This window comes from Lutra lutra, chromosome 12 (assembly GCF_902655055.1).
Source record: "Lutra lutra chromosome 12, mLutLut1.2, whole genome shotgun sequence".
Lineage (NCBI taxonomy): Eukaryota > Metazoa > Chordata > Mammalia > Carnivora > Mustelidae > Lutra > Lutra lutra.
The window spans coordinates 63619475-63635428 of NC_062289.1; the positions used below are offsets into that span (position 1 = coordinate 63619475).

At 44.6% G+C, this 15954-nt stretch overlaps 1 protein-coding gene across 2 annotated transcripts in view; it reads right to left on the reverse strand.

The window, feature by feature from the left end:
* Positions 1-15954, reverse strand: part of DGCR8 (DGCR8 microprocessor complex subunit) — a 37196-nt gene that overhangs the window by 6877 nt on the left and 14365 nt on the right. For both annotated transcript variants that reach the window (XM_047697316.1, XM_047697315.1), the window contains one exon: positions 15616-15698. In XM_047697316.1, coding sequence (XP_047553272.1) covers positions 15616-15698 — 83 coding nt within the window. The remainder of the gene's footprint in view (positions 1-15615; positions 15699-15954) is intronic.

Consider the following 15954-nt stretch of genomic DNA (forward strand, 5'->3'; position numbering starts at 1 on the left):
GACCCCAACAAGGCTTGGGCCTCTGCTGAGCCACCCCAGTGAAGGGAGGCCATGGCCTACCCTCTCATCATAGCCCACCTCCCTGTTGGGGACTGCTGGGCTTCGGGGCTGCTGTAACAAGGTACCACAAAGTGGGTGGCTTATTTTCTCACAGTTCTGGAGGCCAAAAGTCCAAAACAAGTCAGCAGGCCACATTCCCTCTGAAAACTCTCAAGGAGATCCTTCCTTGGCTTTCCTGGGTACTGACAGCCCCACACTTTCCTTGGCTTATGGCAGCACTGCTCCCATCTCCGCATGGCCCTTTATCCACCTCCCTCCCTCTTCTTATAAGAACGTAACACTGCTCCTCTGGGCAGGGAGGCAGGGGTTCCTCTCCCTCCATCAGCAGACTCAGTGCGACAGAGTCGAAAAAAGCAAGGCACTATTTCTGAAGAGAACTCCTGATTCTGATGAGCTGAAAATCTCCCTGCTCCCATTTGGCTATTGTCTTCCAACAGGTCCCCACAAGATACCTCCACTTACAAGTGTCCATATCAGTGGGGATCAGTTTCCAGGGAAAGTTATTCACCAAGACATCAAGCCCAGGCCCCATCCTCAGTGGCTGGCCAGGTAGCCAAACCATCAGCGGTGGCTTGTGCTCTCACTCAGCCTACGAGGACCAGTCTCTAACCAGCAGCCAGCACCTGGGCTATGGACCAGAGGCTGATCAGGTAGAAAACAACTGTGTGCTCAGGATCCTCCCTGAGAGAGCCAAGGCACACACACACAGCTGGAGAACACCCACTCAGAAGCCCAAAGACACCCAGGAGCCACTGGCAAAGGCCCACGCCACAATTACCCGTACCAGGTGCCAGTCACATGTGGCTGATGGTTAACCTGAGAGGGACATATAGGAAATGCAGCACAAAGGGCAAAAGTGACCCACTGACAGTGGTATGGAAGAAGCCTTGCATAGAAGCCTATGCCCAACAGACACTGAAGGACCATGAGGGAGCACCACGGACAGCCCAGCACCCATAAATTCAACAATTCAGAGAAAATGGACTAATTCCTTGAAAAATGCAAACTACCCAAATTGCCCTTTTCACGAAGCTGAATTCGTAGTTCTAACTTTCCTGCAAAGAAAGCTCCACATGCAGATGGCTTCATTGGTGACAACTGCCAAACATCTAAGGGGCGGGGGACACACCAATTCTAGACGACCTTCCAAAAAAACCTTAAGAGGAGGAACAATTGCTAATTCATTTTATGATGTTAGTAGTACCCTGTTATTAATACCTGAGAAAGAGAATCTGATATCCCTCATGAACACATGTGTAAAAATCCTAAACAGAGCATTAGCAATTCCCAACCAGTAACAAATATAAACAAATATATGCCATGCCCAAGGAGGACTTATCCCAGGAATGCAGTTTTTAAATAAATCAACCAAATTCACTCTATCAATATATTAAAGAGGAAAAGGCCTATCATATCAATAGCTGCAGAAAGAGCCACCTGACAAACTGCCAACACCCTTTCATGATAAGAACACTCAACAAACCCAGAATAGAAGAACCTGTCCTGAACAAAATAGAGGGCACCAACAAAAAACTGACACCTAACATCACAATCTGTGGTCAGAGGCTGGATCACTCCCACCTAAGATCAGAAATAAGACTAGGATGGCCACTCTCCCCACTGCTACTCACCATGTAATGGAGTTTCTAGCCAGAGCAGCAAACCAAGAAAAAGAAACAAAAGGCACCCAGATTGGAAAGGAAGAAATTCAACCAACTTTAACCAGTCAGCCTACTCTGTACACAGAATTCCAAAGAAATCAACAGAAAAAGTACTAGAATAATACAATTAGTGAAGATGCAAGATACACAGTCAACATACAGACAGTAAATTCCATCTCTCTACAGTAGCAATCCAGAGTCAGGACTGAAACCAAAGTGCTACGCACAACAGTTCCCAAACACGTATGAAACACTTCTATCTAAATCCAAGAAAATGAAAGCAGGATCTGAACACTGGAGATGACCAAGCAACAATAAAATGACATGGAAGAAAACTACAATAAATGGGGAGACACACCGGGCTTGTGAGCCGAAAGACACCATACTGTTAGGAAATACATTCTCCCCAATTTTATCTACAGATGTAACACAATTCCAATCACAAACTCAACAGAACTTTCCATACTGACATACTGCTTCTATATGTAAGGGCAAAGGAGCATGGTATGGAAGTACTTTTGAAAAAGAACAAAGTCAGAGGGTTCACAATCTGATTTCAAGAATTCACGTCACTGGGGCGCCTAGATGGCGCAGTCAGTTACGCATCTGACTCTTGGTCTCAGCTCAGGTGGGAATCTCAAGGTCGTGAGACTGAGCCCTGCATTGGGCTCCCCACTCAGTGAGAAATCTGCTTGGGATACTATACCCTCTTCCCTGCCATACTCACTCTCTCTCAAATAAATCAATCTTTTAAAAAAAAAAAAAATTCATCTCATTAAGAAAGTGTGGCATTGAAGGGACAGACACACAGACCAAAGAGATAGAACCAAATGTAGAGACAGACCCACACACACATACATGCTGCTCCCACAGATGTGCAAAGGCATCCAGTTGAAAACACATCTACCGTACTGCCCAGCAAGGCCATCTTGGGTGTTTACTAAACTACGCTCACAGGGAACCCTGGACAGCCTCATAGCAACTAAGTGCTAAACACCAAAACTGGAAATGTGTTCAACGCCCCTCAATCAAGAAGGAAGAACACACCCAGCACTGCCCTATAGTGGGCAGTCAGCAGCAAAAACAACCCAACCATCGACACAGGCACCAACAGAGATGAATCCTACATGATTCACTGAGCTGGAGCCTGGTTCTCAGGCTACCTACCCTGGGACTCCACTGATAAGACATTTGGGAATTGGCTAACCTAGGAAGACAGCTCAATGCCTAACAGGGTGAAAAGAGAGAATTCTGACTACAAAAGGACAGTTCAAGAGAATTGGGAGGGGGAGAAGATTTGAAAATGTTCTGTCTTGATTGTGCTATGGGTTACGTGACAAAACGAGAGGCATGGCTCAAAACTCACAAATGTCTACCCAAAAGTGCACTTAACTCTCTATAAATTAAGAAGTAAATTGGGGGGGAAGGGGCAAAAAGGCAAAAACAACAGGTCACTAATACCTAATTCTAGAACAACCATGAACCAACCAGAACCCACAGCTATCTAAAAAGCAGTAATATACTGAGGAAAAAAAAAAATCACTCCAGGTCTTATGAGTGGGTAACGGTGCCAGTTCTGGTCCTGTGTTTTCGCCTTTTTTTTTTTTTTTTTTTTTTTTAAGATTTATTTATTTGACAGAGAGAGACACAGCAAGACAGGGAACACAAGCAGAGCGAGAGGGAGAAGCAGGCTCTCCATGTAGAAGGGAGCCCGATGCGGAGCTCGATCACAGGATCCTGAGATCATGACCAGAGCCAAAGGCAGAAGCTTAAAGACTGAGCCACCCAGGCACTCTGTTTCAGCTTTTTTTTTCTTTTTCTTTTTTTTTTAAAGATTTTATTTATTTCTTTGAAAGAGAGAGAGAACATGAGAGGGGAGAAGCAGACTCTCTGCCAAGCAGGAGCCCGATGTGCGACTGGATCCTGGGACTTCAGGATGACCTGAGCTGAAGGCAGTTGCTTAACCAACTGAGCCACCCAGGCACCCGTTTTTGCCTTTTTAATCAACACCAAGCATGTCCTGCCCACACGGCAGCTCTCACACTCTGGATGTTCTATATATCCATGCCACCATTGTGTGTTAACTTCGTGCCACTGCACCTCAAGGACAGGAGGACACAGCAAGAGCTCCCAAAGAACCAGGGCCCCCCAGCCCACCTTGGCATCCTACCGTCCCCTCGCCCCCTGGAGTCCACATAAGAAGGGAATGCTGCACCCACAGCCCCAGCTCTGGCACCAAACCTCCACAGAAGCATCATGGGAAAGAGGGGCCACTACCTACCGAGCTACTCACAAGGATATGACAGAAACACTGTCACAGTTTTTTAGGAGCAAGACAGCAAAATCAGTCAGGATTGAGCTGCTCTAACACATCCAACCTGACAGAAAAGCTACTTTCTTCTCTGACAAATTTTAAAACAAGGGAAAAATACAAATGTGTATGTGTGCACACATATACAACTAAATTCTAAGTGTGAAAAAACTTCTCCAGAGAATGAGGACAATTTTGGTCACTGGACACATATTTGGATCCTTGTATCCAGTTCCTGGCATGGAGCTCCTAAAACCCTTAGAATTTCCTCAGTGATAGGTGTACCTTTTGTTCTTCAAATGAGCCCCTCTGGCCCTCACCTGAGTTTATGCTAATGAGGAGACTAGGGGGGCTAGGTGGGGACCCTAGATAGTTTCATGATGGGAACTTCATGATCGGACTGGTCACCAGAAAGATGAAACACAGTTAAGGACCTGTTCGTCTGGCTGTCCATTTGTATCCTTTATAATAAACCAGTAAACAAACTTTTTCCCTGAGTTCTGAGAACAGTCTAAAAAAGCTCTAATTCAGGGCACCTGGGTGGCTCAGTGGGTTAATCCTCTGCCTTTGGCTCGGGTCATGATCTCAGGGTCCTGGAATCGAGCCCTGCATTGGGCTCTCTGCTCCGCAGGGAGCCTGGTTCTCCCTCTCTGCCTGCTTCTGATCTCTGTCAAATAAATAAATAAAATCTTAATAAATAAATAAATAAGCTCTAATTCAAGCAAATTAATGTACCTGAGGGAAGTCATGTGAACCCCTGAATCTGTAGTTGGCTGGCCAATGTGGGTGGCCTGGGCACCCCACTTGTGGCCAGAGTGTGAAGTGTACAGTCTTTTGGTACTGAGCCAACTCCACGTAGACAGTGTGAGAACTGACCAGAGTTGTACACCCTTTGCTGACGTCAGAGAATTGGGAGAACTGACAAGATAAAGCCCCTTGTGTGAACAAGGGAACTTTTACCTGGGATTTCCAAGCTGCCCATGTGGCCTCCTCCACCTAGGGAAACCTTTCTCAGGCTATTTTCTGATGTCATTACTAGGAAGATCCCTCACTTTCCAGAAAAGCCCCAGAGTACAGGACCAGAACCTGAATCTTACTACAATCCACACAGCCCGAGGCACAAATTCCAGAAACCCACAGCATCTGTCCCACAAATGCCTCAGGCAAATGCAAGGAAAATGGTGCAGCCACAATGACCTTGCAAACTGAGGGCAGGAAGAAAGGTAGAGGATGAAAGAACAGAGCACAAAGACTGCCAGCTGGTCACTGTCAAAGCCATGCTCCTCCAAAAGAGAAGAGGTAAGTAACCCCAGGCCTTTGATCACCAGGGGTGAGGCAGTGACAGGGTTGATGGTACAGGTTAGGGAGAGCCTGCAGCCCTCCAGGTGCACATCCCACTGCATGGCCACTATGAGGAGGCCACAATGCAGGTGGTAGGCTGCAAAGGGCAGCTGGACCAGAGCAGGGAACTGGACACTGTGCAACACACATATCCTGCCAAGGCTCTAGGAGCCACGGAACACACCCTGGGTCCCTGTGCTGGCCAGACTGAAACCAGGCAGTCCCTGCTTAGGCAACTACAATGGTGCCAAATACAAAAGTGAACCATAGCCAGAGAAACCAGAGACTTTCAGATTAAAAACTGGACTGAGCTGCTTATTCATTCAATCACCAACCAAGCAAGATGGTGGTATCATAAAGGCCACAACACAAAAGATAGATTGTCTTGGATGTTATCTTAAAACCAGCCATTCCTAACCCTTGCTCTACTAACCCTGGAGAATTTTCCATTATAGCAACAAGTCAAAAATTTCTCAAGTCAACTGTCATTTACTGAGTTACTTTAAAGTTTACCACAATAATAGCCACAGACAAGTGGATGTGGGTCCTATAAGACCTCCCAGTCCCCCCCCACCATCCACCCATCCCCTGCTCCCCACTGAGGCTCAACAGTGGAGCCTGCTCAGAGAAGCTTCTGTGGCAAAATAAAGTTCCATCCTCCAAAAAGGCTGCTGGAGCCACACATGCCATGCCTGCCTAGGCCAGGCCGACTCCCGGCACCGGAAGGGCAGTCACCCTTCCCGTTTCTGCCACCCTGTATCAGAGTGCTGTGCAAGCTATACAGCCCGGGCATCATCAACTGCAACAACCAGTCCTACGGGCCTTGGCGGGCTGTGGGGAGGGGCCCAAGTACCAGGCTCTCCAACATGCCCTGGAAGCCTCCCTGAACACCGCTGTTCCACAGCTGGGTTCTTCAGACCTAGACTTGAAGATGAGGCTTTTCTGGAGGACCTAGTCCTTTTGAGATTGTGTCTGGGGATTAGGCTCTGCGACCTCTCTGTGGCCCATCTATGATAATAAAGCAGAGAATATAGACATCTGACTCTGCCGTATTTTATAATAGTATCAGTCTAAAACAAAGACAACAATCTAAGGAACATTTATTCAAGAAAAATGACTGGATCTTGGCAAGACAATGAGTTTTGTAGCATTTTAACTTGGCCCATTCCTGTCTCCTCTTCCCAGCTCTATAGTAGCTTTAGGAACCAGCAACCCCAGAGCCACTGAAGAAGGCAGGATGGTTCCCCAATACTCCGACCCCAGAGAACCATCACTATCTGGCCCAGGTGGCAGGTCTACAGAAAAGCCCCATTTTAAAACCTGCCTTTGCGTGATCCAACTAAGAGCTCACTCTGTGAAAATACCCCAACTTCCCAAGAAATCTGTCAAAAATAATCAGTGACAACTGTTTCCTACTGCAACTGCACGAGGCTGGAATACCACCTGGCAAGCAAGAGGCAGGTCAGAAAACATAAAAGGGAATGTAGAGAATGAGACAGATGCCCATTAAGGGACTTTGAAAAGCTCTAACTTTCCTGGGGATCTAGGTGACCACGCGCATGCCCAGGAGACCCAAGGAAGCCCAAATCTCTCACCCAACTGATCTGGACGCTCCGTGCAAGTGGGAAGTAAAGGCTAAGATACAGTTGTCAACTACTATAGCATTAAAGGTGACCCCAACATGCATAAAAAGTCCCCTGGCAAAGGAGACTTACTGGTTTAGGTCAAGAAATATCTGATCTGGATTTCACAGAATAGACTGGAAAAGTCACTGTTATGGGCTGAAATATATCTCTCCACAAATTGATATATTCATAAATTCATATACTGAAATCCTAACTCCCAGTATGCCATTATGTGACCTTTTCTGCAGCCTTATAGAGATAATCAAGTTAAAATCAGATCATTAGGGCGCCTGGGTGGCTCAGTGGGTTAAGCCGCTGCCTTCGGCTCGGGTCATGATCTCAGGGTCCTGGGATCGAGCCCCGCATCGGGCTCTCTGCTCAGCGGGGAGCCTGCTTCCTCCTCTCTCTCTGCCTGCTTATGATCTCTGTCAGTCAAATAAATAAATAAAATCTTTAAAAAAAATAAAATAAAATAAAATAAAATCAGATCATTAGGGTGGGCCCTAAATTCAATATAAAGAGGAGATTTGGAAACAAACACACACACCACACACGGAGAAAGCGCACGCGCGCGCGCACACACACACACACACACACAGCCTCTTAGTTATCTCCAACAGCTATCTCCAAGTGAAGGAAAGAGGCCTGAAAGAAATCCTTCCCTCCCAGCCCCCAGAAGGAACCAACCCTGCTGACACTTGCAGATGTCAATTATGAGGCAAAAAACTTCTGTCTAAATCACCCAGGTTGTGATATGTTGTTATGCCAATGTTAGCAAACTAACAAAATCACTAATAAGTCGACAGCAGCAAAAACAACAAATCTTGGGAAGGGGAGGTAATCTGATATCTAGAGTTGCCACATTATTTTAAATGTCCCAGATTTCGGGACGCCTGGGTGGCTCAGTTGGTTAGGCAGCTGCCTTCGGCTCAGGTCATGATCCCAGCGTCCTGGGATCGAGTCCCACATCGGGCTCCTTGTTCTGTGGGGAGCCTGCTTCTCCCTCTGCCTGCCACTCTGTCTGCCTGTGCTCGCTCTCTCTCTCTCTGACAAATAAATAAATAAAATCTTTAAAAAAAAAATAAAAATAAAAAAAAAATAAATGTCCCAGATTTCAACAAAAGAAATCATGAGATAGGAAATGAAACACAAATGTATATGCCCTACGAGATGCAGGAAAGCAGTCAATATAAGCCATCCCTGAGGAAACCAGACTTTAAAATAGCTATAATAAATATGTTCAAAAAAGTAAAAAAAAAAAAAAAAAAAAAAAAAGCATGTATAAAGAATTAGAAATTAGAAGAAACCACAAGAACAATATCTCACCAAACAGTAAAGACACAGAAATTATAAAAAATTCACTAGAGGGTTCAAAAGCAGATTCGGGGGGCGCCTGGGTGGCTCAGTGGGTTAAGCCGCTGCCTTCGGCTCAGGTCCTGATCTCAGGGTCCAGGGATCGAGCCCCGCATGGGGCTCTCTGCTCAGCAGGGAGCCTGCTTCCTCCTCTCTCTCTGCCTGCCTCTCTGCCTGCTTATGATCTCTGTCAAATAAATAAATAAAATCTTAAAAAAAAAAAAAAAAGCAGATTCGGTCAGAAGAAAGATCAGCAAACTTAAGATAGGCAAACTGAAGGCATGCCTGGGTGGCTCAAACAGTTAAGCTTCTGACCCTCAATCTCAGGGTCATGAGTTCAAGCCCCCACACTGGCTGAGCTCCATGCTAGGTAGGCATGGAGCCTACTTGAAGGAGAAGGGAAAAAAAAAAAAAAAAGGCGAATCGAAAATATCCAGTCTGAGGAACATTAAAAAAAAAAAGAAAAGAAAAAGACCAGTGACTATGATGTCTGTGTGTCTAAGACTGGTGGGATACTGTGGGAGTGTACCAGCTTACATAGAATGGGAGTCCCAGAAAGAGAGGAGAAATAAAAGAGCAAAAAAATATATGTGAGGAAACAAAGTCTATAACTTCCCAAAGATGAGAAACATTACATATTCAAGAAGTTCAACAAATTCCAAAAATGTAAGCTAAAGAAATCTATACCTAGATATCCCAGTCAAAGGCCAAAGAGAAAACCTTGGAAACAGTAAGAGAGAAACAATTCATCAATAATGTGACTCTCAGGGCGCCTGGGTGGCTCAGTTGGTTAAGCGACTGCCTTCAGCTCAGGTCATGATCCTGGAGTCCCGGGATCGAGTCCCGCATCAGGCTCCCAGCTCCACGGGGAGTCTGCTTCTCCCTCTGACCTTCTCCTCGCTCATGCTCTCTCTCACGGTCTCTCTTTTCTCTCAAATAAATAAATAAAATTAAAAATAATAATAATAATAATAATGCGACTCTCAGTAAGATGAACAGCTTACTTCTCATTTGTCGTAGAGGCCAGAAGGCAGTAGGATGACATAGTCCCACCATGAAGAAAAGAATGTCAATCAAGAATTCAGTAATGGGGCGCCTGGGTGGCTTGGTGGGTTAAGCCGCTGCCTTCGGCTCAGGTCCTGATCTCAGGGTCCAGGGATCGAGCCCCGCATGGGGCTCTCTGCTCAGCAGGGAGCCTGCTTCCTCCTCTCTCTCTGCCTGCCTCTCTGCCTGCTTGTGATCTCTCTGTCAAATAAATAAAATCTTAAAAAAAAAAAAAAAAAAGAATTCAGTAACAAAACTATGCTTTTAAAAAGGGAATCGTGGGCACCTGGGTGGCTCGGTTAAGCCTCTGCCTTCGGCTCAGGTCATGATCTCAGGGTCCTGGGATCGAGCCCTGCGTCAGGCTCTCTGCACAGCAGGTAGCCTGCTTCCCCTCCCTCTCTGCCTATCTCTCTGCCTACTTGTGATCTCTGTCTGTAGAATAAATAAAAATCTTTAAAAAAAAATAAAAAATTTTTAAAAAAAGGGAATCGTTAACGACATTCTCAGTTCAGTAAAACCTGAGAGAATCCACTGCTAGTAGAACTGTCCTCCAAGAAATACTAAAAGCCTTCCCTCTGAAATAAAAGGAACACTACAGACTGTTAACAAACTGAGGGCACTACAGAAAGTAAAGGTAAGGGGTGCCTGGGTGGCTCAGTGGGTTAAGCCGATGCCTTTGGCTCAGGTCATGATCTCAGAGTCCTGGGATCGAGCCCCGCATCGGGCTCTCTGCTCAGCGGGGAGCCTGCTTCCTCCTCTCTCTGCCTGCCTCTCTGCCTGCTTGTGATCTCTCTGTCAAATAAATAAATAAAATCTTTTAAAAAATAAATAAATAGGGCGCCTGGGTGGCTCAGTGGATTGAGCCGCTGCCTTCGGCTCAGGTCATGATCTCAGGGTCCTGGGATCGAGTCCTGCATCGGGCTCTCTGCTCAGCAGGGTGCCTGCTTCCCTCTCTCTCTCTCTCTGCCTGCCTCTCCATCTACTTGTGATCTCTCTCTGTCAAATAAATAAATAAAATCTTTAAAAAAAAAAATAAAATAAAAAATAAAAGACAGTGTAAACACATATTTTGACTCTTTGTTCTACCTTAATTAAAAGACAACTACATAAAGCAATAATTATAAATCCATGTTTACGGACACACAATATACAGGGAGATATCATTTGTGACAGTGAAAGCACAAACATGGGTGTAAACAGAGCTATAGAGGAGCAAAGTTTTCGTATATGATTGAAAGTGGCAATAGTCCAAACCAGATTGTTTTCAGTTTAAATGTGACTGAGGGTCGCCTGGGTGGCTCAGTGGGTTAAGGCCTCTGCCTTCTGCTCAGGTCATGATCTCAGGGTCCTGGGATCGAGCCCCACGTCGGGCTCTCTGCTCAGCGGGGAGCCTGCTTCCTCCTCTCTCTCTCTCTCTGCCTGCCTCTCTGCCTACTTGTGATCTCTGCCTGTGAAATAAATAAAAATAAAAAAAATTAAAAATTAAAAATTAAAAAAAAAAATAAATGTGACTGAAATGTGGTTAGGTCAACCACTGAGAAAATAACTGAAGTATTTAAGGCAAAGAAAGACGTAATGGAGGAACTGAGAAACAAAAAGACGTAGAACAGAAAGCAAACAATGTAATGGCATACATCAATTCTACCTTATCAGTAATTACATTTCAATGGACTAAGTACCCAACCCCACTGAAAAAACAAAAACAAAAGTCAATAAACTGAAATTAAAAGTGGTGCCTGGCTGGCTCAGTCAGTGGAGCATAGGACTCTTGATCTCAGGATTTTGAGTTCAAGCCCCACGCTAGATACAGAGATTACTTAAAAAAAAAAAAAACTTTTGGGGCGCCTGGATGGCTCCATCAGTTAAGCGTCCAACTCTTCATTTTGGGGCAGGTCATGGTCTCATGGATGGTGGGATGGATGGAGCAGGGTAGCTCCACACTCAGTGAGAAGTCTGCATGGGGATTTTCTCTCCCTCTGACGCTTCTCCCACTCCCATTCACACTCTCTCTCAAATAAATTAATTCTTTAAAAATAAAATAAAATGAGGGGTGCCTGGGTGGCTCAGTGGGTTAAAGCCTCTGCCTTCGGCTCAGGTCATGATCCCAGGGTCCTGGGATCAAGCCCCGCGCGCAGGGCTCTCTGCTCAGTGGGGTGCCTGTTTCCCTTTCTCTCTCTCTGCCTGCCTCTCTGTCTACTTGTGATCTCTGTCTGTCAAATAAAAAAAATCTTTTAAAAAAATAAAGAAATAAAATTAAATAAAATGAATCTTCCAAAAAAAAATTGCTCTGGTAGGTCCTCTGATCTAAAGGCAGAGACTGATAGAAGGATAAACACAAAACCGAATTATATGCTATCTATAAGACATGTTTAGATTCAAAGTTACAAAGAGGCTTAAAAGGTATAAAGAGGGAAAACACATATCACGCAAAGAGTAATTTAGGGAGTAGGAGTGACTACCAGATAAAACTGACTCTAAGATAAAAACTGTTACTAGAAATAAAGGATACTTAAAAACAGCAAAGGGCCCATCCATCAAGATGACGTAACTATTATAAACATTAAACAGAACTGACTTCTAGTTTCAACACTTGTGACACCAAGTGAGTGGGGCTTCCACACCAGGCAGCTCTACCGCTGCCAGGAGCCGCAGCAGACTCCACAGCTTAAGGGCTCAGACCCACAAGACTGTTGCCACCACTTGACTTCAAGTCCACGTTGTCACCTGTGCTTCTGACTGAGCAACTGCACAATGCCAGTTCCCAACCCTTCCTCAGCTTCAATAATTTCCCAGACAGCTCACAGAGAACTGGTTTATTACAGAAGGATAGGGCTTAGGAACACCCAGATGGAAAAGATAAATACGGCAAAGTATAAAGGAAGGGGTACAGAGCATCCACACCTTCTCTGCGCATGCCATCTTTTTAGCACCTCAATGTGTTCACCAACCCAGAAGCAATCTGAACCACTCAGTTGTTTTGTTTTTTTTAAGGAAGTGCTTTACTACACAGGCACAAACTGATTACATCATTGGCCATTACTGATCAGCTCAACATCCACTGCCTCCTAAACACACACACACTACACACATGCCGGGCAAGGGCAGAGGCTGAAAGTTCTAACCCTCCTGGCAGATTCCACAGGCAACCAGCTCCCATTCAAAGGGATGGTCCAAAAGTCACTTGATTAACATGAACTCAGGTGTGGTTGAAAGAGATGTGTTAGGGGAATCTGGCTGGCTCAGCCGGTGGAACATGCAACTCTTGATATTGGGGTCTTGAGTGTGAGCCCCAGGTTGGGGATAGAGATGACTTAAATAAATAAAAGTTAACGGAAGGAAGGAAAGAAGGAAGGAAGGAAGGAAGGAAAGGGAAGGGGAGGGATGGGATAAATGGATATTAAAAATAAGAAAATAAGAAAAGACATTCCATTCTCCTTTATCAACCTGCAGCTTTTTAAAGAACTTGGGACAAAAAACAAACAATATATTGTAGAAGCTCTGCACCAGGAACCAAGAACAAAGGCCAAACATACAGTTCTTATTATATCACAATACCACAAACATGTATGTATCTAACAACAGCCCCAAAATACAATAAGCAAAAATGGAGAGAACTGAAGGAACACATAATTCAAGAGTAACAGCTGGAGACTCCAATACCCATTCTCAACAACAGCAGGAAGACAGGGCACCTGAGTGGCTCAGTCAGTTGGGCATCCGACTCTTGATTTTGGCTCAGGTTGAGACCTCAGGGTCGTGAGATAGAGTCCTGAGCTGGACTCCAACTTCATGCTGGGCATGGAGCTTGCTTAGGATTCTCTCTCTCCGTCTCCCTCTGCCCCACCCACCCATGCACATGTGTACAAAGGGGCTCTCACTCTCTCTTAAGGGGAAAAAAAACCAAAAAACAAAAACAGAAGAACAAGGCAGAAGACCAACAAAGATATAGAATAAATACCATTCGCCAACTGGACCTAATCGACACCTGCTTCACCCAGTAACAGCAGGAAGCACACTCGCCTCCTGCACACACTTAACACTCTCCAGGGCAGATGGTATGGTAGGTCCTAAGACAAGCCTCAGTGAACTTAAAAGGACTGGTCAAAACCATACAAACTATGTTTTCAAACCACACAGGAATTAAATAAAGACCAACAACTAAAGGAAATTTGGGGAAATTCACAAATATATGAAAAGTAAAATGACCAATTGTTCAAGGAAGAAATTACAAGAGAAATTAGCAAAATACTCGGAAATGAACGAAAACAGAAACACAACACAGTAAAGCTTATGTGCTGCAGTTAAAGTAGTATACAGAAGAAAATTTATGGCCATAAATTCCAGTATTTAAAAAGAACACCTCAAATAAATACCCTAACCTGAAGACACTAGAAAAGAAGAACTAAACCTAAGGCTGGCCAAAGAAAGGATATAAAGGCTACAGCAGAAATAAATGAAACAGAAAACAAAAAAGCCAATAGGAAAACAAACAAGCAAACAAAATCAGAAATTGGATCTTTGAAAGATCAACAACAGTGACAAACTTTAGACTGACCAAGAGAAAAAAGGAGACTGAAACTACGAAAATCAGGAATGAACATAGGAGCAGCACAAACTTAACAAAATATAGCAAGTCACGAGGGAATACTATGAAAGAATGTATGCCAATAAAGGAGACAGCCTAGGTCAAACGGAAAAATTCCTATGAAGACACAAAGTTCCCAAACCAGCTCAAAAAGGAGCAGGATATCTGAAGAGAAGTACATGAGGGGTGCCTGGGTGGCTCAGTCAGTTAAGCATTTCCCCTTGGCTCAGGTCATGCTCTCACCGTCCTGGGATCGAGCCCTGCATCCGGCTCCTTTCTCAACATGGAGCCTGCTTCCCCCTCTCTCTCTGCCTACTGCTCCCCTTGTTTGTGCTCTCTCTCTGCCAAATAAATAAGACCTTTTAAAAAAAAAAAAAAGGAAAGAAAAAGAAGCACACATGAAAAGATTGAATCAGTAATTAAATAATCTCAAAGTCAAGTCTAGACTCAGATGGTTTCCCTGGTGAATTCTACCAAATGCTTAAAAATTAATACCAACCTTTCATAAGCTATTCCACACAAGAGAAGAGAGGAATACTTTCCACCTCATTCTATAAAGACAGTATTTCCCCAACACCAACACCACAGACCAGTATTCCTCATAAATACAGCTAAAGTCCTTAACAAAATACCAGCACTCTAAATCCAGCATACATAAAACTTACATATACCACAACCAAGTGGGATTTGTCCCAGAAATTCAAGGTTGCTTTGCTATTCAAAAACCTATGCAATATACCACCATATGAATAAAAGAGACAAAAACCACACAATCATCTCAATAGAAGCAGGAGAAACATTTGACAAAATCCAACAACCATTCCTGAAAAAAAAAAAAAAACTCTCAGCAAAACAGAAGGAAACTTCTTCAATCAGTTAAAACCCAGAGCTAACACCTGGTGGCTTAAAAAAAAGCCAGTCAATAACAAACCACATGTCATATGATTCCACTGATACGAAGTGTCCAGAGCTGGCAAATCCATCAAACAGAAAGGGGATTAGTGGTTGCCAAGGGTTGAGGGGCTGGGGGACAGGAAGAAATCAGGAGTGATTGCTAACAGGTATAGGATTTCCTTTTAGAGAGATGAAAATATTCTAAGATTCTATCACTGCGATGATTGCACAACTCTGAATATACAAAAATCCACTCAACAGTATAGTTAAAGGGAGCAAAATTTATGGTACATAGAGATCAATAAAGCCGTTATAAAAGAATGCCTTCTTCAGAGTTTGAAAAGCCCTCACTACACATAACCACAGAATCATATTTACCCAAAAAGGTTTACAAGTAGTTTTAAACAGTTCTTAATACAGAGAACAACATAACTTACAGACTCTGTCTCAAAGACAGATTCCCACCATGGATCTACACTCGGGAGAGCTGACAGTGCACATTCTTTACCCCCCATTGCAAGACACGGAGGACAAAAATCTCAGAAAAAAAATGACATTCCCCCCAACTTGCTTGCACAAAGACAAACAAGTTTCCCCTTTTATGAAAGATTAACAAATGAAAACCACCTGGAGCTGGGATGACTAAATCCACAGCTCGCACTAGCCTGGGGGGAGGTGGGCGGTGACGCAGGCGCTGCATTGGAGCCACAGCTCTAGACATAGCAGGACTAGGAAACTCACCTCAAGCTCTTCACTATCTTTGGGCTTCTCCTCAGAGGTCTGTTTGACAAAGTCAGGGATAAGGATCTCCAGCGTAGCCCGGGCTATGAAAAGAAAAACCCCAAGGGTGAGGGCTTGGGCCCAGCTTCCGGACTCCAGAGCAAGCCACACACCAGCTCCTGTGCAGGGCCAAGGTTCCCAGGGCTGAGAGGGAAGCGAGGGCCCTGGGCAACAGCAGCGTTTCAGAGGCAGGCAGAGGAGAGGCTGGAGGAGCACATCCTGAGCAAAGGACGCAGTGGGGCAAGTGTGAGGCTGTGGGCAGCCTCGGAAGCCACAAAAGCTGTATGTTCTCTTGCCCTG